At 64.2% G+C, this 22,785-nt stretch overlaps 1 protein-coding gene across 4 annotated transcripts in view; it reads left to right on the top strand.

Annotated features, from left to right (window-relative positions):
- The first annotated feature begins 3,816 nt into the window (after positions 1-3,816).
- The window catches only part of LOC142827712 (cullin-9-like), a 60,717-nt gene continuing 41,748 nt past the window's right edge, over positions 3,817-22,785 (top strand). The window contains exons 1-7 of one of the 4 annotated variants that reach the window (XM_089777568.1): positions 3,817-3,966; positions 6,346-6,952; positions 8,468-8,622; positions 9,105-9,638; positions 15,593-15,731; positions 18,989-19,179; positions 20,874-21,240. In XM_089777568.1, coding sequence (XP_089633694.1) covers positions 6,358-6,952; positions 8,468-8,622; positions 9,105-9,638; positions 15,593-15,731; positions 18,989-19,179; positions 20,874-21,240 — 1,981 coding nt within the window. In that variant the 5' untranslated portion in view covers positions 3,817-3,966; positions 6,346-6,357. Of the gene's footprint in view, positions 3,971-4,568; positions 5,083-6,345; positions 6,953-8,467; positions 8,623-9,104; positions 9,639-15,592; positions 15,732-18,988; positions 19,180-20,873; positions 21,241-22,785 lie in introns of those variants that run through there. The other 3 variants (XM_089777565.1, XM_089777567.1, XM_089777566.1) reach the window with 3 other exon arrangements.

The following is a 22,785-nucleotide window of genomic DNA, read 5'->3' as shown; positions in this document are numbered from 1 at the left end:
TTGGGATGAGCCACGGTCTCCCGGTGGAACAGGGCACCCCCCCACATCTTTTGTTAACCAGGAGCCAGAGCAAGGAGGGGCTGGCGCTCTTGTCTTGCCCTGCTTTTCTGGGGGCTGGCGCTGGGAAACTGAGCCCGGGGCTGAGTGGATTAAGGCCCCTGTGGGACAGCAGCACTCCCCCCTCCCCGCCACAGGCGCTGCAGGTTAAACGCTAATGCTGCGTTTTATTTAAAGTGCGGACTTGTCGGAACACGTGTGTATCAGGGATGAAATGGCATTTCTTGTGTGGTGACCCTTTTAGTTCCTTTTCTTGATTGTTTTGGGGTTTGTGTGCGCGAGCGTGTGCGTGGCTGCGTGTGTGCGCGTCCGTGTGTGTGGTGGGGTCGGGGTTTTTTTTAATGTTTCCAGGGTTGTGTTTCTGGAAGGATGTGGAAGTAATCACAGTACTATGTACAGAGCTTTCTTTTGTATTAAAAATACTCTTTCAATAAATGTATCATTTGTGCACAGATCCGGCGCCCGCGAGTCTGCTTCTAAGCGCAGGGTGCTGAACGGTGAATTGGGGAGCGTGGGCGGGGCGGGGGGGGCCTCGCTCCCACTTGGAACTGCCGCCACGAAGCAAACTGGCTATCCCGGCCCGTGGCAAAGGCTGGTTTGCTTAACCCAGCCCCACGCCCGCCCGCCAGCCAACTGCAGATGAAATGCCAAAGCACTTCAGGTGGCCCCTGAGGAGTGGACGCTTGGGAGACAAAGGTTTAGGGTTGATGGAGCAGATCTTCAAATCGCTGGCCATGTGCAAGTGAAGGTGCCGTTATGTGCATGCGCTGGACTGGAGCTCTTCCCTTTCGCCGGGTGGAGCAGCTTGCAAGCGGATGTTGGCATGCTCCAGGGAGGAATGCAATGGGGCGCTAGGTGGGATGGATGCCAGCTAGAGTCCTGAAGAGCCCCAAGAAGAGAAGCGTCCAAGAGGCACGTGACTGGTCACGGATCAGATGAAAACCAGGAAAGGGGGTGCAAATCACAGGCTAACAGAATTGCAGAGTAAAGAGCAAGCCACCAGTGCTGGAGAAGTTCAGGAAGACGAAGACCAAGTGCAGGTGCTGAGATTTAGACACCTCTCTGGAGATTTTGGGGAGCGAGCCAGGGCCGCATTATGACTTCCGTGGGCCCTAGGCACTTTTGCCTTCGTGGGCCCCTTCCTCCATTAAAAAAATATTAAAAATTATTTTTGATAAATTTAAATACTTCAATATTTTTTTTTTTCTGTTTTAGGCCAAATGTAATCGATTCTCGTGGGCCCTAAAAGTTTCATTTTATTCTGATGTGAGAAAAAAAGGAAAACATTTTCTTCGACCCTAAAAGTTCATTTTTTTTCTTCTGATTTTAAAAGAAATTAAAACAGTTTTGTGGGCCCCTAAAATATCGTGGGCCCTAGGCGCTGTGCCTACTGGATAAGTCTGCCCTGGAGAGAGCCCCTCTGATAGAGACGGCATGGGCTTGGACCATGTGTGAGGAGGAGGAGGAAGGCACTGGCCAGCCCTCTGGGGGGCAGTGGGGTAGGTGGAGAGACCCGCCAGGTTAAGGGTAGGTGTGTGAGGAGGAGGAGGAAGGCACTGGCCAGCCCTCTGGGGGGCAGTGGGGTAGGTGGAGAGACCCGCCAGGTTAAGGGTAGGTGTGTCAGGAGGAGGAGGAGCTGGACAGGCCAGGTAGAGGACTGGAAGTGGAGACTAGGCCAGTACTCTGTTTCAGTTCTTGCTGAGAGCCTCCTGAAGCGAAAGGTCTCCCCAGTGCCCACGGCTGAGTACAGGGCTTTCAGAAACTCTTCAACTTTACCCCCGTTCCTACTTACTAACGTCACGCTGCCCGGCCTCAGGAAACAGCGCCTTGGCTCCGCCCTGCCATCCAAGCAGCTGAGATGTTGGGGTGCACAAAGGGGGTGCAGGGTGGGGGATGACTTCCAGAAATAAGGATTTTGTTAATACATTTTCAATTCCAGGAGGAGGGAAGTTGAACGTCCACATTTTAGGTAGGTGGATTCTTTGGGAGAGCTGAAACTTGCCTTCTCAACCAGCCCAGAACCGAGCATAGCAACTCAAGAGAAACACTCCTTTTAGAGGTAATGACTTTGGGGTGAACTAATGTCCCTGTCCGTCTAGCATGGGGTGGAAAATCGGTTTAGCAAAAATTACGGTGCCACTGTGGCCGGGGGCGATTTCAAAACTCAGTTCCATTCAATCTTTTAACTCCATGTAAACTCCCAGGACCAACTTTTTCCCCCCCCCCCATAAAGAACAATAATAGAGGATAAGGAACCTGCACTATTGTAATGCAAACCAGGCCCTGCTCCAGCAGCCGGGTGACAGGAGGTTCTTGGCTCATATGCAGGGTAGCACTGTGGAGGTCCCATCTTAACCCTGGAAACTCCCAGCAATCCCTAGTATTTGGAATGATTTGGAGTGCCTAAACTATAACTGGATCCGCTAGATGCCAGCCAGCTGCCCACGGTTAACACAGGGCACCAGTGAAGGGAGGAGGGAATACAAACATTAAGGCATGAAATGCGGGGGGGGGGGGGGGGGGTTATAAAAAAGGGTAACTGAGGCAGCCAGAATTGCCACCCAGGACGAGGCTTAGTGCAGACACGGCTGAGGGATTCTTTGCGAGCAGCGTTGGGGGAGCCGGCCCGTCCCAGGCTGTTAGAGACACGGGACAGGTAAAGAAATACTGTACATGTCACTGGACCATTTTCTGCGGAGGAGAGAGAAGCTTCCCTGCCGCCTGGATTCTATGAAATACCCCAAGGGTGGATGACTAGTAGTTGGGGGGAGGCTGTACAGGACATTGGGGGCACATGGGTCAGTTGAGGGGCTGCATGAGAAAGAGGTGCACAGGCCACGGGGGGTGCACAGGACACGGGGGGGGTGCACGGGAAGGGGGGTGCACGGGAAGGGGGGTGCACGGGAAGGGGGGTGCACAGGACAGGGGGGTGCACGGGAAGGGGGTTGCACAGGACACAGGGGGGTGCACGGGAAGGGGGGTGCACAGGACACAGGGGGGTGCATGGGAAGGGGGTGCACGGGAAGGGGGGTGCACAGGACACAGGGGGTGCACGGGAAGGGGGGTGCACGGGACACAGGGGGTGCACGGGAAGGGGGGTGCACAGGACACAGGGGGTGCACGGGAAGGGGGGTGCACAGGACACAGGGGGTGCACGGGAAGGGGGTGCAAGGGAAGGGGGGTGCACAGGACACAGGGGGTGCACGGGAAGGGGGGTGCACGGGACACAGGGGGTGCACGGGAAGGGGGGTGCACAGGACACAGGGGGGTGCACGGGAAGGGGGGTGCACAGGACACAGGGGGTGCACGGGAAGGGGGTGCAAGGGAAGGGGGGTGCACAGGACACAGGGGGTGCACGGGAAGGGGGGTGCACGGGACACAGGGGGTGCACGGGAAGGGGGGTGCACAGGACATGGGGTGCACAGGACACGGGGGGGTGCACGGGAAGGGGGGGCACAGGACACGGGGTGCAAGGGAAGGGGGTGCACGGGAAGGGGGGTGCACGGGAAGGGGGGTGCACAGGCCACGGGGTGCAAGGGAAGGGGGGTGCACGGGAAGGGGGGTGCACAGGCCACGGGGTGCAAGGGAAGGGGGGTGCAAGGGAAGGGGGGTGCACAGGCCATGGGGTGCACGGGAAGGGGGGGCACAGGACACGGGGGCTGCACGGGACGTTGGGGGCCGCGCAGTGGGGAAGGGAAAGGTCTCCCCACAGCCCATCAGCCGGGGTCGGTCCCGCCCTCCCCTCACGCGCCCGAGCTGTGCCCAGGGCGAAGCCAGCAGGCGGCGCGTGCGCATCGGCGCTGGCCCTGGCCGCGACCCGTAGGCTGGGCGCTAGGCGCGCGCGCATGCGCCGCAGTACCCGGAAGCGGAGCGCGGCCGAGGCGAGGGCTGCAGCGCGGCGCTGACTGGGCAGGTGCCGGGCTCGCGGCGGCGGCGGGACGCGCCCCTCCCCCTCCCCCTCCCCCCGCGGCCGCGCGCTCTGGCCTGTCGGGGCCGAGGCCTGGTCCCGCGCCCACGGGCCTCGCGCGGCGCCTGGCTCCGGCCCGGGCCGTTGGGGGGCGGGGCCGAGTTGTCCCGTGGGGGGGGGGCTGGTGCCCCCGGGGCGTGTCCCGGGACCCTCGCGCGGGGGGGGCTCGTCGGGACTGGAGCAGCGGGGGGAGGGGATCGAGCGGGGCCGGAGGGGGGAGGGGATCGAGCGGGGCCGGGGGGCCGGAGGGGGGAGGGGATCGAGCGAGGCCGGGGCCGGAGGGGGGAGGGATCGAGCGGGGCCGAGGGGGGAGGGGGGAGGGGATCGAGCGGGGCCGGAGGGGGGAGGGGATCGAGCGAGGCCGGGGCCGGAGGGGGGAGGGATCGAGCGGGGCCGGAGGGGGGAGGGGGGAGGGGATCGAGCGGGGCCGGAGGGGGGAGGGGGGAGGGGATCGAGCGGGGCCGGAGGGGGGAGGGGATCGAGCGGGGCCGGAGGGGGGAGGGGGGAGGGGGGAGGGGATCGAGCGGGGCCGGGGATTCTTGAAAGAGCGGGGGGGGGGCCGTGTCCCGCCCCAGGCGTCCTGCTGCTCCCCAGCTGCATTGTCCTCGGGGTCCAAGCGCTCTTCCCGTAAGAGCCGCCCTGCCTTTGGAGCCAATGTGAAGGCGGGTAACCGGTGCTCTGAATCCACAGACAGCCTGAGGAGCACGAACCGCTCCCTTCCTGTCACTCAGACGTTCAGGTGAAACCTCATGGCGGTGACTGTGTTGCTGCCGAGAACTGTAACAAATTTCAGCCGTGGAGCATATTGCACAATCCTAAATGTCTAGGTGCCTAGAGCTCCAGCTGTCCCGTAACTGGCTGCCCAAACCTCCAGCTCTGCCCGGCCGCTTCCGTGAGGCAGTTCTCCATTGCCAGCCCAAGCCGGGCGGCAGAGTAGAAACGCTGGAAAGCTGGGGACAGCGGAGTGAGTGGGTTACCCCATCAGAACACATGGCACAGGCGCCGTTTTGTTGAGTTTCTAGGCTGTGTAAGCTGTTAGCAGCTCTGCTTTGTTCCAGGTTCGTACAGTACATGTCATAAGGGGGTTCTGGCTGCTACCAGCAGTAACGTGAGACGTTTCACTTCCGAGGAAGTGCCGTGGCACGCTGCGGAATCTGGGAACTAGGCTACAGTATTTAGGTCTGGACGCCCTGTGTCGAAAGAGAAGTGGTGTTTCAGTATAGCCAGCCCTCCTTTGCAGGCAGCCGTCTCCCTCTAGCTGGAAAAAGAATGATCGTTTCCTTGTGTGATGTCTGCTTTTTGACAGTGACTCAGAGATCCAACGGAAGCTGCACAGTTTCTCCTTATTACCAGCTCCCGTGGCCATGTGGCTAAATGATTCAGGATCTACTTGGTTCTTCCCCCTGTCTGCCACGTGGGCTCCGTTAGCCTCTCAAACCCAGCATGGCAAATAGCACAGAGATTTGGTGTTTTCCGTGCAGCCTGGTCACCAGGATGGACTCCCATCTCTGAGAACAGTGGCCTGGCACCTCTGTTCATACTGATCCAGGCTAGTCGCTGTTCCCCAGGCTGCAGGCCAGAGTGGAGCCTGAAATGCAGAAATGGCAGCAGAAACACGGCTGTGGTACTTGCATCCGTGTGTGGTGACACTTCCTCTGTCTGGCTCTGGTGAACCTCCCTGTCCATTCCCAGGGAAGCTCAGACCGTTCGCGTGCAGGTTAGGGGATGGCCGGAGCAGTGGGAATCCGTCTGTACAGTGTGATGAATGTATCACAGGTTTACTGGCCCGAGGCAATTCTGGGGGAAGGACGGTGGCTGTTGAGCTGTCTGTGGTACAGACACACGCTGAGTGGGAGTCTCTGCCCTGAAGAACTTAGTCCAAACACACAAGACAGGTCAAGAGTGGGAGAGGAAACAGAGGGGAAGCGATTGGCCTAAGGTCTCGCAGCTGGTGGGTGACAGGGCTGGGGGCAGGACCTGGGTCTCAGACCAGTGCCCTGCCCGTTGAATTGTGCTGTTTCCGTTGGCTGGACTCCTGGGGCTTTTCCATCCGTTGGGTGGCTTGGCCATGATCTGGCACCCTCTGGCTCCCAGTAACCCGGGGCTGGGCTCCAGGTTTATAAGGAGGTATGGGTCGGTGCGTAGGGCGAGAGCAGCTCACCTGCTGATGGGGACGTTCCCTCGAGGGCACTGACGGGGGGGCAGGAGGCCCAGGGGACAGCTTTCCATCCAGCCCCCTCTCCTCCCAACGGGGTCCCAGCGGCTCTCGACCGGGCTCCCTGGGTGGATCGTAACCTGCTCCCGCCTCTCTCTCTGCGCAGACGTTCCCCGTCATGGTGGGCGAGAGGAGGAACGGAAACCTGCTGGTGCACCTGGGGCCCACGCTGCAGGCCTACCCGGAGGAGCTGATCCGGCAGCGCCGGGGCCCCGATGGCCACACGGAGTACCTGATTCGCTGGAGCATCCTCAGCCTGGAGGAGGGCCCGGGGAGCAGCACCAATGCCTCTTCGGCGGAGAGCAAGGCGGAGAGCATCCTGATGTGGATGTCGGCGGAGGAGGTTTACGCCAACTGCCCGACGCTGCTGGGCAAGAGGAAGCCGGAGGGGCAGCGGGTGAAGGAGGAGAAGGCCCCCAGCGCGTTCCCCCCGGACGTGGAGCTGGACGAGGCCTCGCTGCTGGAGATGAAGGCCGACGTCCGGAACCTGGTGCAGCGGGCCGGCCGGCAGATGGCCGGGCCCACGGGGCCGGAGTCCTCCGTCCTCAACACCATCCACGTGCTGAGCGCCTACGCCAGCATCGGCTCGCTCACGGGCGTCTTCAAGGAGACCGGGGCCCTGGACCTGCTGATGAGGATGCTGTGTAACGAGGAGAAGCAAATCCGCCGCAGCGCCGGCAAGATGCTGAGGGCCCTGGCTTCCCACGACGCAGGTGAGGTCTCCTGGTGGGGAGCCCCCGCGAGGGGCGGGGCTGGGCCGAGGCTGCTGGACATGGCGGGCGGGGGGCCGGGTGGGGCTCTGGGAAGGGAAGACGTTTACGTAGGGCCCTTTCCCGACCGCCAAGGGATTCAGAGCTGGGGTCACGTCCCTTTGAGCATGGGACTGGCTTCTGCTGCCCAAGGGAACGCGGCAGCCACCAGCACCCTGAGCCCCCCTCAAACAGGGACTGGCCCTGGGCAGAGCCGGGCAGAGCGCCGGCACCATGCCTGCTGCTACGCGGGTGTGCCTGTCCCGTTTCCCCTTCCCAGGGAGCCGGCAGGTGGGTGGGACCGGCTGGTATGGCAGGGAGCTGTGCTGCCGGGCATGCTGGTAGAGCGGCTCGCCACCGCGGGTGCACCCCCCCCAGACCGGAGGTGTGGCCTGCAATTGGATTTCCCCAGCCCAGGGACACGTGTGGACTCGTGATGCTCTAGAGCAGACTTGCCTTGGAGTCAGACGGCCCCCTTGGGCTCTAGGCACCGCGCCACCAGGAGACTCGACCGAGGAACCGTCACTTCCCGTGGAAACCCACAATAATGTTCAGGCTCCGCCCAGTCCCACCGCACCGGTCACTTCCCCCGGCCAGTCGGACTCGGTGTCCGCCCACGACGAGGCCTGTAGCCCTCCCTTCGGGCTGTCCCAGGCTGAGCAGCGCGGGGGTCTCTTGCTCGTGGGCAGGAATCTTTGCCCCCTGAGTCCAGGCAGCCCAAAGGTCCCAGATTTTCCTTCTCAGGGGTTTCTGTCCCCCTGTACCCAGAGTCCAGGTGGGCGGGACGAGCTGCTGCAGGTCTCCCCTTCAGGAGGGAGTGAGCGCGCAGGCAGCAAGGCCTCTGGCCTCGGAAGCTGCGTCCTGTCCCGGTCCGCCGGGGGCGGTGTCTGCGCGCCGGCGGCAGGAATGCTCCCTTTCCCGAGGGCGAGTGGCGGGGGCGGCGCTCGGCAGGCAGACGCGCTGCGGGGGGGGCCGCGGGCTCCAGAGGCCGGGTCGGTGCGAGCGGCACTCGGCAGGGCTCAAACGGCCTCGGCAGCAAACCCCTCGCACAGCTGGGATCTGGGTCTTACCGGCGCTGACCCGCAGGCGAGCCGGGCCCGACTGGCCCGTGTCCAGGGAGCCCGGGGCCTCGGCGTGAGCTGGCACCCGGCCTGCCAGCCTCCCCCTCCCGGACAGCCCAGGGCAGCCTGTGTGGCTGGGACGGCTCGGGCGGGGGGAGAGGGCAGCTGGTACTTGGGCCTGTCCGTGTGGACCCAGGCGCCTCCTTGGTTTGGGCAGCAGCCCCCGGCTGCCCCGGGGTGCCTGCCTCGTCTCCTGGGCAGCGGGAGCCCTGGGGCAAGGGCTGAGCAGGGTCCCTGCAGGCTGGGTGCCCCGAGAGGCTTGTGGGATCCCAGCCCTCCAGGCGAGTCCGGGGGGGGCCGAGAAGGCTGCGGCGGGGCGGGCGCAGGGAGGCATTCAGTCCGTGTGTGTCGGCTGCAGGGAGCCGGGCCTACGTTCTCCTGTCCCTGAGCCAGCAGGACGGCATCGAGCACCACATGGACTTCGACAGCCGCTACACCCTGCTGGAGCTGTTTGCAGAGACCACGTCCTCCGACGAGCACTGCATGTCCTTCGAGGGGATCCACCTGCCCCAGGTGCCGCGGGCGGCTAGCCGGGGGAGGGGCGCAGCCGGGTCCGGGGGGCTGTCTGGGGTGGCGGGCGGGAGCCCAGAGGCCCGTTGGGGATGGGGGAGGGGAGGGAAGGGGGGGAGGATGCCGGAGGCCCATTGGGGCTGGGGGAGGGGAGGGGAGGATGCCGGAGGCCCGTGGGGCTGGGGGAGGGGAGGGGAGGATGCCGGAGGCCCGTGGGGCTGGGGGAGGGGAGGGGAGGATGCCGGAGGCCCGTTGGGGATGGGGGAGGGGAGGATGCCGGAGGCCCGTTGGGGATGGGGGAGGGGAGGGGAGGATGCCGGAGGCCCATTGGGGATGGGGGAGGGGAGGATGCCGGAGGCCCGTGGGGATGGGGGAGGGGAGGGAAGGGGGGGAGGATGCCGGAGGCCCGTGGGGCTGGGGGAGGGGAGGGGAGGATGCCGGAGGCCCGTGGGGCTGGCCGGACTCTGACGCCGCGCCCGTTGCAGATCCCCGGGAAGCTGCTGTTCTCCCTGGTGAAGCGCTACCTGTGCGTCACCTCCCTGGTGGACAAGCTGAGCAGCAGCCCGGAGCTGGGCGGGGAGCGGCCGGACGGCGCGGCGCCCGGCACCCACGTGGGGGAGAGGAGCCGTGTGCAGCGGGAGTTCGAGTTCAGCATGGCCATGGCCAATCTCATCTCCGAGCTGGTGCGGGTGATGGGCTGGGACCGCAGCCAGAGGCTGGAGCTGCTGGCCCTGCCGGCGGGGCGGCCCCGGGTCGTCCGCTCCATCTTCCAGCCCAAGGCGCCCGCCTGCGCCGCCGTCCAGGTGCCTCTGGTGACGCCGAGGCCCTCGCCACGCAAAAAGCAGGGGGCCGGGTTCCTGACTTTGTCAGACTTCTCCAACCGCAACAGCTACGTGGAGTACGTGCAGGAGAGCCTGAAGCCGGGCATGGCGGTGCGCATGCTGGAGGACTACGAGGAGGTCAGCGCGGGCGACGAGGGCGAGTTCCGGCAGAGCAACAACGGGATGCCCCCTGTGCAGGCGAGTGCCGGAGGGATGGGGGGGGGACACATGGCAGCTGGGGTCACCCCCCGCCTGTCCTGGCCAACCAGCCCTGTGTGCGAGAGTTCTGGCCCCGCGTGTGTTTGGCTTGGACTCCATAAACAGGCTTTGCCCCTCCCCCGGCCGGGGTGCGTGCCGCCTGCGCCCCCACCTCTCCCACGGAGGCGATGGGGCCGCAGGAGAGCGCTCCCTTTGCAGACGCCTGCGCAGAGCGGCGGGGATTGCTGTGCCAGCTCAGAGCTGCAGGCGGCCCCCGGTCTGGCTTGGCCGCCGCGCCAGATCCCAGTCCCACGCCCTCATGTGCTCTTGCTGCCATTGGCCCCTGCCCCTGGCACGTGTGCCGGGCCCGCCGGGTGGCGGTGGGGTCCCTGGGTACTCGTCCACACAGGGACCTGTGACCATGCAGGGGGGTTCCTCCAGGGCTGCGCTCGGCTGGGCCTGCCACCCCTCTGCTTTGGGCAGGCTCGGCCCCTCCTGCTCCTTGTCTTCAGGCAGGCTGGGGTCCAAAGGGAGGACTCGGTTCCTTCCGCTTGTGTGGCCTGCTGTTGATACCGCCCCAGCCGAGCCAGGGTGCGGCAACTCCGGCCACAGCCCGCCAGAGTCGGGACGTTCCAAAGCGGTTATTTTAATAATGGGGTAGCGCAGTTCCACGATCAGCCGATGCCCCCGGGGCAGGCCAGCAGCCCCTGCATGCCCAGGGAGCCCCCTCCCCCCAAAATACAGAGGCAGCAGCGTGGGGTGGCAGGCGACTCTCCTGCCTGCTCTCCGTGGAAACCCGGCCCAGCGGGCTGGGACTGAGGCAGCCTGCCGGTCTGAGTTGGAAAGGAAGGGCACGTGGGGAGGGGTGTAGCGGCTAAGCGGGACCGCTAAGCAGTCGCTTATTGACTGACCGGTTAGCCGGCGAGCTGTGGGCGTCCCTGCTCCAGCGACCCCGGAGCGGTGGGTCCCAGGGATGAGGGGGTGGGCTCGCTCCTCTAGAGCCACGACTGGACCGAGGCATTCCCAGGCCGTAGGCACGTGCTGGAAGCGGAGGCAGTAGAGGCAGACGCGCCTCCCTCTGCACTGTGGCCCTCCCCTCCCCTCCCAGCTGGGTAGCGAGGAGCCCCCTGGACAGGGGCTGCTGCCACCCCGCACTGCTGCCTCTGTATGAGAGGCTGCCATGCAGGGTAGGGGAGCAGGCGGGAGCCGTTGCTCGCAGGAAGCCACCTCAGCCCATGGGGGCTTGGGACCATCCACGCCATCCTTCTCCCGGCCGGCCCCTAGGCACCCCTCCCTTTTCCATTCGCTAGCGCAGTGCGCTCTGCCGTGTGCGCTGACTGCCCGCGGGATCACTGCTCGGCTCCCCATCGGCGCGTTTGGCCATCTCGTACCTCTCAGCGCTGGCATGCCGTGTGGAGCCCGGGCTCCATGCGATGCTGCCAGTTTGAAATGCCCTGCGGAGCCCGGGATCAGCTGGGGACTCTCCAGCTGATCCCAGGCTCCACCCTGCATTTCAAACCGGCAGCGCCGTGGGGCGTGCCCAGCTGACCCTGGACTCCAAGCAGCACTGCCACTTGGAAATGCCACACGGAGTCTGACGCCGGGCTCCCCACGGCATTCAAAGCGGCAGCACCGCACGAAGTAGCACGAGTGAATGTCTTGGGTGGTGTCACGGCCATGGGGTGGCTGTTGCTTTGGGCATTGCGATCCGTCTCCCCACCCAGGCACGAGTGACGCTCGCACAGTCACTTGCCACCAGCCATTACAGCAGTGTTCAGGTTAATCCTAGTCCCCAAGGGCCACTCCCCCCAGGTCGATCGGACTCCGATGTCAAACCAAAGACGAGGGTTGTAGCCAGTCCTGTGGAATAACTAGCTCCGGGCAGGTCTGCTCTAAAACACCGCCCTGGCGCACGTCAGTGAAGACGCTTCTAAAGCAATGGTGCGCTTCTCCCACCTCGCTGAGGGGCGGGGGTTATCGGGGGAGCACCCTCCTGTCGCAGTGCTGGGGACGCCGGGGTTAGTAACTCGCTCGGGTGTGGAGAGTGCTGAAGTGATACTGGCGCAGGCCGGTCGTGTAGACCTGCTCTCACGAGCTATTAACGAAGAGAAGGGAGAGTTATTTACAAGGTTAAAACAGGAAACGTGCGCACACGCGAGTTACGGTCTCGCATTTCAGAAGGTGCTGTCAGCGTCTCTGATAAGCAGCGCTGGGTAACCCAGGCTGGGCAGCACGGGGGTGGGTGTCTCTTGCTTGGTGTGCAGGAGTCTTTCCCTCTCCGAGTCCACGCCAACGTTCCCTCTGATTTTTTCCACTTGTGCGGAATACATTTTGTGTGCACTGAGGCACATGTGGCTGTGCACCAGCACTAGAAACATGCTGCTGGCTCTGGGCACTCTAAGCAGCTGGGCAGCCTCCAGATCTCGCACTCAGCTTGCAGGGAGCTCGGGTCCACACCGCAGCAAAGCAGCCAGTTCCTTCTGGTCCGAGGCGTTAGTCACCCCCTCCCCAGAGTCCCAGCTGATGGGGGACGCGCTCCGGAACTAATCTTCTTGTGGGGGAGGGACGGACCCAGTCTTCGTTTCACGCTGCCCGTTTGGATTCAGGCCCTCCTGCTGGGCGGGAGGTGACACATGCTGTAGGAATCCAGCCTTCTGCGCTGGGCGAGGTGTTTTCCTGTTGGAGTGACTGAGTTGCACAACCAGCCTTGCGCAGGGGCAGAGCACAGGCTCCTGGCAGGCCAGGCTGACGTCAAGCGGGGAGTTGTACAGGCAGCATCCTGAAGCGATCCCCGAAGCCGAAGCACGTTCTTCTCTCTCTGTCTGTTTGACCTGAGCTAACCCGCAGGCGGGGGTCCGGCGCCGGTGTTCAGTGGGGCGCCGAGCCCTGGCATGAACTGGCATCTGGTTTGCCAGCGTCACAGGGGGGGCTTCAGAAGCTGCCTGGGTGTGGCCGCAGCTCCCCGCTGTGACCGTGCTGTTCCGTGCTTCACCTTTCCTTCCCTGTGCTTTAAACACGGCACCACAATGGCCTTTCCCCTCTCTCTTCCCTCCTGCCGCTGCCCAACTTCCTCACAGCTCCGCACTCTGCTTTGCCTCGCCCCCTACGCTTCCTTCCTTGGCTGGCTCCGCACCCTCAGGCCCCACGAGATAGAGCGAGCGATTGTGGGTGGCCAAGACGAGCCAGGCTGCAGTTAAAACTGCCCTGGCCCAGCCAGCAGCCCCTGAATCAGCAGCATCTAGTCCTCCAGACCCACCCTGGGAAAAGAGCGACTCTTTGGCCCGCCTGCAGCATGCTCCCCGGATGTGCCGGGCTGTGCTAGTTGTCCCAAGCATGGAGGCTCTGCGCCTGAGAAGCTGGCCTTGGCCGGATAGCTGCTTCTCTGGCATGCCAAGGGTGTAAGAGTCCCGGTGATGGCAGTGGCTGGACTGCTGGTGGAGAGTGCGCCGCAGGGCCCAGCTAAGCTGCCCACTGTGCAGTTGAGGGCTGAGAGCATCTTCATTTATTTCCAGTTGAAACTGAAAAGTTGTTTCCTTGGTCAAACGAGACAGTGAAGTCCAGCAGCCCTGCCCCAGAGGCTCAGCCAGACAACGCTTACAGAAACGGACTTCTATCCCCGCTAGCTCCTCCATCCTCGCCTCATCTCAAAAGATCTCCTGGCACTGGAAAAGGCTCAGGGAAGGGCAACAAAAATGATCCAGGGCTTGGAACGGGTGCCATATGGAGAGAGATTAAAAAGACCGGGACTTTTCAGTTTAGAAAAGAGGAAACTAAGGGGAGATAGGATAGAGGTCTGTAAAATCAGTTTCTCCACACCGGTCACGAATAAGGAAAAGTTATGTACTTGTTCCCATAACATAAGAACGAGGGGTCCCCAAATGAAATGAATAGGTAGCAGGTTTAAAACAAACCAAATGAAGTTTTTCTTCACACAGCACATTGTCAACCTGTGGAACTCCTTGCCACAGGATGTTGTGACGACCAGGACATTAACAGGGTTCAAAAAAGAACTTGATATATTCACGGAGGTTAGGTCCATCAATACGGATTAGCCAGGATGGGCAGGGATGGGGTCCCCAGCCTCTGTTTGTCTGAGGCTGGGAATGGGTGACAGAGGAGGGATCAGTTGGTGATTCCCCGTTCTGTTCACTGTCTCTGGGGCACCTGGCGCTGGCCCCTGTGGGCAGACAGGACACTGGGCTGGATGGACCTTTGGTCTGACCCCGTGTGGCCGTTGTGGTGATCTTAGCTGTGGGACCTATTTCCTCTGTCCTCTCCAGAAGCCTTATCAAAAGGATCCTTTTAGCGTGACCAGGAATTCATCAGTTCCCAGCTATAGGGATCAAGGCAGGAAGTCAGCCCTGCCAGCCCCAACGACTGCTTTAACGCACAGTCCCTGCCCTTGCCTTTTCTCCGTCCTCGGCTCCCTCGCTTCTCCGTCCTTGGCCTGGCCGCACTCCAGCACTGGCGGTGCTGTCTGGAGCAGAGCCCTGATGGGCCAGGCTTGCACCGCATGGACTTTCTCCTCCTTCACCCGCCATCCGCTCCGTTTCCATCCTCCACGACGGCGCGGTGGCACTGGAGTCCCCTTTCTCTCCCAGACTCTCTTTGGGGGGTAGCGCTCTGTCCGCCCATTGTGCCTGCTGCCTCTCCTGCCCCCCGGTAGAACAGTTATTGGCACCCCAATGATTTCACTGCCTTCCTGTCTGGGAGACGGGCGAGCAGCCATCTAGGAGTTCTCCCTCTGCTTTCACAGCTGATCACCACAACCGCTCCTTGTAGGCCCAGGCCTGTGCTCTGTTTTGTGAGGCGGATTTTCCCCCCTAAGGTCTTTAAGAGGTTCCTAGACGCTGACTCATCCTCCGCCTGTTCTGTCTCTTCCTAAGGGTTTTGAAGAGGCCGGGGCCTGAGGAGGCTGAACTGTGCGTGTGAAGCAGGCTGTGTACTCTGAGCCACGTTCAGAGTTGAGGACAGGAGGCCAGCTTTGTGGGAGCGCTGACCTGCGCCCGGCTCAGCTCTGTGGGGGGCGCAGGCCTTCGCCTGGCTCGCGCAGTCAACAGCAGCTTCGTTCTAGGATGGGGCACGCCGGAAAGCGCCCACAGACCATGTCGCTGCCTGAGCACTTAGTAGTAACTTAGCATCACAGAATCCCAGGGCAGGCAGAGCCCTCAGGAGCCAAGTCCAGCCCCTGCCCAAAGCAGGACCAGCCCCAACTCCACCATCCCAGCCAGGGCTGTTTCGAGCCGAGATTTAAACCCCTCCCTAGGGGGACCCATCCCAGCGCTTCCCCACCCGCCTAGGGAAATCGCTTTAGTACTAAGGGCGCCCGCATGCGCAGGGGCGCACAGCTGCCAGGCGGCGTGCAGGAGCTGAGAGCACGCTTCCTGGGCCCTGTTGACATGTGCACTGCCTCTGCTCCAGCTAGCACGAAGGTAGCCAGGGCTGCATGGGCAGCGGCTTTGCCTAGTTGCCTGTGAATGTGCCTAGGAGGCTGGGGGGGCTTTGTACTTGGCCACTAGGCAGCGCTGCCACCACGCCGCTGTGTGTGGTGCCCTAGCTGAGCCTGTTGGCCTGTGCTGGACAGCGCGTTCCCAGCTGCAGACGTACCTCGAACAGCTCAAGAGCCAGGCGCTTCCACGCCGCACGCGCCAGGAGCACCCGAGCCGAGATGGCAGGACTTAGGCAAGTCGTTCCTGATGCTGCTTTTGAAGAGGAACCTTGGCCGCAGCACCAGAGAGCTTGTCAATGCACCAGTGAGGTTGCCCGCTTGAAATACGGCAAAGGCTTGGATGTCGGTATTGACTAAGCCGCGTTGCGTGGCCTGGCTACCACAGACCGTGCCCACATGGACACAGCCTCGTGGGTGGGGGCAGCTGGCGTGTTCCCTTCTCTGTGCATATAGCCTGGGCATTGGGAAGTGGAGGTCTGATCACACTGGTCTGTTTCACCCGCAGGTTTTGTGGCAGTCTACAGGCCGGACGTACTGGGTGCATTGGCACATGGTGGAGATTATTGGCTCTGGAGAGCAGCCGGAAGAAGCAGCTGGCCAGGAAAAGGTCTCCAGTCTGGCCGAGAGCTTGAAGCTAAGCACAGGTGAGGCGCTGTCCGCTGTGCACATGTGCGCTCTGCCTATTGCGCGCCCACGTGGACACCAGTGCGCTGCGTGGGGCTGGCCGGGTGTCCTTGCCAGCACAGAGCGATTGACATTTCTGCTGGGGATGTTCCCGCGGAGAAAGTGGTGTGTGCTGACTGAGGGGCAACAGTTTGTCTGAACCGCCTGCTACTCCGGTTCCGGTGTCTGAAATTGAGCACCGCAAAATTGGGGCACCCAAAATATCGTCACTTTTGAAAATCTTCTAGTCCGACCTCTGCGCAGCTAACCCAGTCGTTCCTGCATCAGACCCAGTCACGTGCTGTGGAACTAGAATGCACCATTAGGCAGACATCCAGTCTCGACTTAGGGACCCCAAGGGTACGTCTAGACAACATGCCTCTGGCGACAGAGCCATGTAGATTTGTTTACCCGGCACAGGGGAATGAAGCTAGTCTGGACGCTCCGCGGTCGACATCAAAGGCATTTGTCGACCTCCCCGGTAAACCTCATCCCACAAGGCATACTGGGGAGGTTGACAAATGCCTTTGATGTCGACCCCAGAGCGTCCAGACTAGCGCGCTGAACCGACAAACAGCTGGTCGGCAGAGCGCGGCAGCCATTTACATTTAAATGAAGCCGCGATTATTTAAATCGCGGCTTCATTTCCCTATGCTGGGTAGCCTAATCTACATGCCTCTGTCGCCAGAGGCATGTAGTCTAGACACACCCCAAGTGGCAGAGTGAACTGCTTCAGAGGTCAGTCACCCTCTGTTAGAAAAGCATGCTTCTGTTTCCAGTTTGGGTTTTCCATCACTGGCCCTGGGATCTGTCCGTCTGTGCCTGAACGCCAGCTTGCATTGGCTGAAATCAAAACTGGTTTAGTTAAACAGCTACTAACCCCGGAACGTACGCGCTTATTTTGCTTCACAGGTGGTTTAATTCAGTTTAGCTAGTCAGGTTACTTTACCTGCAATAGCCCTGATTGAAACAGGAGTAAGCGTCTCCTCACAGCTTTGGCAAAGCTTTAAATACATTTGATTAAAATCACCTTTATCCTGTGCAGCTCTGCATGTAGACAGACAAGCTCTTCTGTTGCCGTGCTGGCTAGTGCTGCTCACCTCTCCCTGTGTAGTAGGTACTTCTAGACCATGATTGGGTCTCCTTTTAGCCTGCCTTTCAATAGAACATCAGAACGGCCACACTGGGTCAGACCAAAGGCCCATCCAGCCCAGTGTCCTGTCTGCTGACAGTGGCCAATGCCAGATGCCCCAGATGGAGTGCACAGAACAGGGAATCATAGTGAGCCCTCCTCCGTCACCCATTTATAGCTTCTGACGAACAGAGGCTAGGGACCCCATCTCTACCCATCCTGCTAATAGCCAATGATGGACTTAACCTCCATGAATGTATCAGTTCGATTTTGAACCCTGGTCTTCACAACATCCTGTGTCAAGGAGTTCCACAGGTTGACTGCGTTGTGTGATGAAAAACCTCCGTTTGTTTAAACCTGCTACCTATTCATTTCATTTGGGGACCCCTAGTTCTTATGTAAGCTAAATAGACTAAGCTCTTTAAGAGTCTTGCATATTTCCAAGACTTTTCATCGTTTTGATAGCTCTCCTCTGATTTCCGTTTTTGCAATATTCTTTGTAAAGTGGATGCTGGAACTGGACATGGTAATGGTCCGGAGCATTTCAGGCCAGAAGGAGACCACTAGATCACCAGTCTGACACAAGCCAGCAACTTCTCCCAGTCTTGAGCGTGCCTAACACACCTGCCAGGAAGGGATCCCGTTTTGGAGAGAACTCCACTTCCATAGAGAGGGTGGCCCAGGGGTTGATCCCTCTCACTGTTACAAATCTGGGCCTTCGTGCTAATCTGAATTGGCCTGAATTCCGCCTTTCTCTGTTGGATTAAAGAGCCCGTTAGCTTGTGGTATGTTCAGCTTCCTATTTGATCCGCTAACCAGACTGGGCTCTGCAAGACTGACTGAGGCAGTTCCTCCCAAGCCTCGGGGCGTTTTGGGGGCTCTCCTCTGACCCTCTCCGATTTTTCGACTTTTATTACCATCTGGACACTGGATTCCAGCATCGGTCTGAGCGGTGCTATATACGGGCTCAAATCAGGTCCCTGCTCCTATGCCCGCCTCCCCCCTTGATACCTCCTGGGTTGGCACTCACCCTTTTTGGCTCCGCGTTGCTCATGTTGTTAGTGGTCCACCCTAACTCCTAAATCCTTTTCAAAAAACCCAGCATTGTGGTCCCATAGGTAGCCTGAGCCGGCGTGCCCACACACAAGGAGGTGAGTTAGGGCTGTGTCGGCAGCCTTACCTCTGGCGTTGCCTCGCTCTGGAGGCCTTGGTTGTATGACTTGTTTCCAGGGAAGGGTTGTGTGTAAATTCCTAGGCTTGGAAATCTAGAGGAAAAGGCAGGCAGGCTGCTCATGCTAGTCAGTCTCCAAGGGAATGGCTTTGGTAAGTGCTTACTCAAAGATGGACAATAGTAATAAGCAGTCACAGTGTCGTCGCGCCTTGGAAGCCAGCTGGGGGCCAGGTATGTCTTGAGGGTTGCTACAGCAACTGAGACCGTACCTGTGTACTCAAGTGGTCCTGCTTCAGCCAAGCCAACAGTTGCATTGACAGTCGCCCCCGGTGCGGGTGCAGTTACCCGAGGTTGACAGGTTGACCCCACAAGGCTTATCCCCGCAGCCCACGTAGCTGCGTCCCCGCTAGGTCTTGTATCAGCCTGACTGCACTGGTAGGACTCACAGACGCAGCCAAGCCCCACGCGTTTCCTACGAGACTCTCCGAGCCCGGGACCTCACCCCCGTAACTACACGGCGTCTCTGGGCCTTGCTTTGGTTCACATGGGGGGGGGGGTGACAGGCTCCGTGGGCCCCTGGCTTCATGCTCCCGGAAAGGGCAAGGCCGCACCCTCAGCACCACCAGGTGTGTGGTGCTGCCCCACGGCACGGGATCTGAGGGGGCGGTGCCTGGGGGAGGGGTGGGGAGCATGCAGCCACGTGTGCTGTAGGCCCTGCAGCACCCTCCCAGGCCCAGCAGAATCTTGAACCCAGCCCGCCCTGTTCCAGGCCTGCCGGACGACGGGTTCGAGGATACGCTCGCTCTGTTTGCCCGAAGCTGGCAGCCAGGGGATCTGGAGGACAGGCCAAGAGCTGGCTTTGAATCTGGCCCCGGCTGCCCTCCCCTGGGGCGCTCGGGGCGGTGACAGGCTCTCTCCTTGCTCTGCCCCCGCAGTGAGCCAGACGTTTTACTGCAAGCCCCAGGGGGGGCTGTACTCCCTGCCCTACCTGACGGAGCGGGGCTGCGAGGAGGGCGGGGCCCTGAGCCGAGCCGAGTGGTGGGAGCTGCTCTTCTTCGTCAAGAAGCTAGAACCGCCCGAGCAGCGGGAGATCGTCCGCCTCGTCCAGCAGCACCAGGAGGAGCAGGTGGGGGAGGAGAGATGCCGGGGGGGCAGCAGGATGGGGGGAGGTGGCCGTGGCCGGGGGCCAGGATGAACGGGAGCAGGTGAAGGGGGGATGGCCGTGGGGGCAGTGATGGGCTGGGGTGCGGTGGGAAGGGAGGCTGAACGGGAGGGCAGGCAGGGCGCCGGGAGCAGGGGTTGGGCTGGAGCAGAGGGAGGGGGAGGAAAGAGGAGACCAGCTCTTGCTCATCCAGCCTGTTGGACTGTGTCTCTGCCTGGGCCTGATGCTTCAGCAGCCACCGGCAGGTCTCCCTTAGGGCTCTGGGGCTGCTTCTGGCTGGGCCGGGGGTGTCCCCGTGGGGCTGGGCCGGTGCCATCAGGCGGGGCCGGGGGTGTCCCCGTGGGGCTGGGCCGGTGCCGGTGGGATCGGGCTGGGTTTGGGCCGGGGGTGTCCCCGTCGGGCTGGGCTGGGATCGGGCGGGGCCGGGGGTGTCCCCGTCGGGCTGGGCTGGGGCCGGGCTGGGCCGGGGGTGTCCCCGTCGGGCTGGGCTGGGCTGGGCTGGGCCGGGGGTGTCCCCGTCGGGCTGGGCCGGTGGGATCGGGCGGGGCCGGGGGTGTCCCCGTCGGGCTGGGCTGGGCCGGTGGGATCGGGCGGGGCCGGGGGTGTCCCCGTCGGGCTGGGCTGGGGCTGGGCTGGGCCGGGGGTGTCCCCGTCGGGCTGGGCCGGTGGGATCGGGCGGGGCCGGGGGTGTCCCCGTCGGGCTGGGCTGGGCCGGTGGGATCGGGCGGGGCCGGGGGTGTCCCCGTCGGGCTGGGCTGGGCTGGGGCTGGGCTGGGCCGGGGGTGTCCCCGTCGGGCTGGGCCGGTGGGATCGGGCTGGGCCGGGGGTGTCCCCGTCGGGCTGGGCCGGTGGGATCGGGCGGGGCCGGGGGTGTCCCCGTCGGGCTGGGCTGGGGCCGGGCTGGGCCGGGGGTGTCCCCGTCGGGCTGGGCTGGGGCCGGGCGGGGCCGGGGGTGTCCCCGTCGGGCTGGGCTGGGGCTGGGCTGGGCCGGGGGTGTCCCCGTCGGGCTGGGCTGGGGCTGGGCTGGGCCGGGGGTGTCCCCGTCGGGCTGGGCGGGGGCCGGGCGGGGCCGGGTGTGTCCCCGTTGGGCTGGGCTGGGGCCGGGCTGGGCCGGGGGTGTCCCCGTCGGGCTGGGCCGGTGGGATCGGGCTGGACCAGGGGTGTCCCCGTCGGGCTGGGCCGGTGGGATCGGGCTGGACCGGGGGTGTCCCCGTCGGGCTGGGCCGGTGGGATCGGGCGGGGCCGGGGGTGTCCCCGTCGGGCTGGGCTGGGCTGGGGCTGGGCTGGGCCGGGGGTGTCCCCGTCGGGCTGGGCTGGGGCCGGGCGGGGCCGGGTGTGTCCCCGTTGGGCTGGGCTGGGGCCGGGCTAGGCCGGGGGTGTCCCCGTCGGGCTGGGCCGGTGGGATCGGGCTGGACCGGGGGTGTCCCCGTCGGGCTGGGCCGGTGGGATCGGGCTGGACCGGGGGTGTCCCCGTCGGGCTGGGCCGGTGGGATCGGGCGGGGCCGGGGGTGTCCCCGTCGGGCTGGGCTGGGGCTGGGCTGGGGGTGTCCCCGTCGGGCTGGGCTGCGGCCGGGCGGGGCCGGTGGGATCGGGCGGGGCCGGGGTCCTAGCCCGGCCCTGCGGCTCCCCGAGGACTGAGCCGGGCCCTGGGTTTCCAGCTGGCGGCGCTGGAGGAGGAGGCGCTGATCCAGCTGTCGGTCCCGGCGGAGCTGGCCCAGAAAGTGCTGCAGGTGCTGAGCCAGCAGAGCCAGGGCTGCACCCTGAGTGACCTGTGCAGCTCCCACGTCTACACCAAGTACTTCCTGCACGCGGGGGGGGCGCAGCCGGGCGGGCGGGGGCGGGACGCAGCCTCCTCGGAGAGCCCCCCCTCCCTGGCGTCCAAGAAACCCAAGAAAGAGCCTCCCGCCGCCAGCGTGCCGGCCCCCGCCCCGGCCCCCCCGGAGAAATCCGACTGGCAGCTGTTCAGCGAGCTGCTGCGGGCAGAGGGGCTGCCCTGCCCCGAGATGCAGGAGGAGAAAGCCAAGGGTACGTGTGGGGTGGGGCGGGGGGCACACGCTGTCACTGCGGGGCGCCGGGCCGGGCAGAGCCGGTGATGGGCTCGGGTGACCCGTGGGCCTGGCAGCACAGCGGGGAGGGGGAAAGAGGGGCGCTCTGTGAGGGACCTGTGGGGCTGAGCGGGGGGGAAGAGGGGTGATCACTGGGGGACCCGAGGGGCTGGCAGCATGGCGGGGAGGGGCGGAAGAGGGCCGGTCTGTGGGGACCCATGGGGCTGGCCTGGAGGGGCGGAAGAGGGCCGGTCTGTGGGGACTGGCGGGGCGGGCGGCCGGGGGGATGGTCTGTGGGGACCCGTGGGGCTGGGGGGGAGGGGTGGAAGATGGCCGGTCTGTGGGGACCCGTGGGGTTGGGGGGGCGGGTGGCCGGGGGGATGGTCTGTGGGGACCCGTGGGGCTGGGGGGGAGGGGTGGAAGAGGGCCGGTCTGTGGGGACCCGTGGGACTGGCGGGGCGGGCGGCCGGGGGGATGGTCTGTGGGGACCCGTGGGGCTGGCGGGGCGGGCGGCCGGGGGGATGGTCTGTGGGGACCCGTGGGGCTGGCGGGGCGGGCGGCCGGGGGGATGGTCTGTGGGGACCCGTGGGGCTGGCGGGGCGGGCGGCCGGAGGGATGGTCTGTGGGGACCCGTGGGGCTGGCGGGGCGGGCGGCCGGGGGGATGGTCTGTGGGGACCCGTGGGGCTGGCGGGGCGGGCGGCCGGGGGGATGGTCTGTGGGGACCCGTGGGGCTGGCGGGACGGGCGGCCAGGGGGATGGTCTGTGGGGACCCCTGGGGCTGGCGGGGCGGGCGGCCGGGGGGATGGTCTGTGGGGACCCCTGGGGCTGGCGGGGCGGGCGGCCGGGGGGATGGTCTGTGGGGACCCGTGGGGCTGGCGGGGCGGGCGGCCGGGGGGATGGTCTGTGGGGACCCGTGGGGCTGGCGGGGCGGGCGGCCGGGGGGATGGTCTGTGGGGACCCGTGGGGCTGGCGGGGCGGGTGGCCGGGGAGATGGTCTGTGGGGACCCGTGGGGCTGGGGGGGAGGGGCGGAAGAGGGCCGGTCTGTGGGGACCCCTGGGGCTCGGGGGGAGGGGCGGAGGAGGGCCGGTCTGTGGGGACCCGTGGGGCTGGCGGGGCGGGCGGCCGGGGGGATGGTCTGTGGGGACCCGGGGGGATGGTCTGTGGGGACCCGTGGGGCTGGCGGGGCGGGCGGCCGGGGGGATGGTCTGTGGGGACCCGTGGGGCTGGCGGGGCGGGCGGCCGGGGGGATGGTCTGTGGGGACCCGTGGGGCTGGCGGGGCGGGCGGCCGGGGGGATGGTCTGTGGGGACCCGTGGGGCTGGCGGGGCGGGCGGCCGGGGGGATGGTCTGTGGGGACCCGTGGGGCTGGCGGGGCGGGCGGCCGGGGGGATGGTCTGTGGGGACCCGGGGGGATGGTCTGTGGGGACCCGTGGGGCTGGCGGGGCGGGCGGCCGGGGGGATGGTCTGTGGGGACCCGTGGGGCTGGCGGGGCGGGCGGCCGGGGGGATGGTCTGTGGGGACCCG

Source organism: Pelodiscus sinensis, chromosome 3, assembly GCF_052426305.1.
Source record: "Pelodiscus sinensis isolate ZL-2025 chromosome 3, ASM5242630v1, whole genome shotgun sequence".
Lineage (NCBI taxonomy): Eukaryota > Metazoa > Chordata > Testudines > Trionychidae > Pelodiscus > Pelodiscus sinensis.
The sequence above is the reverse complement of the archived record's forward strand: the minus strand, read 5'-3'. Positions and strand labels throughout refer to the sequence as shown.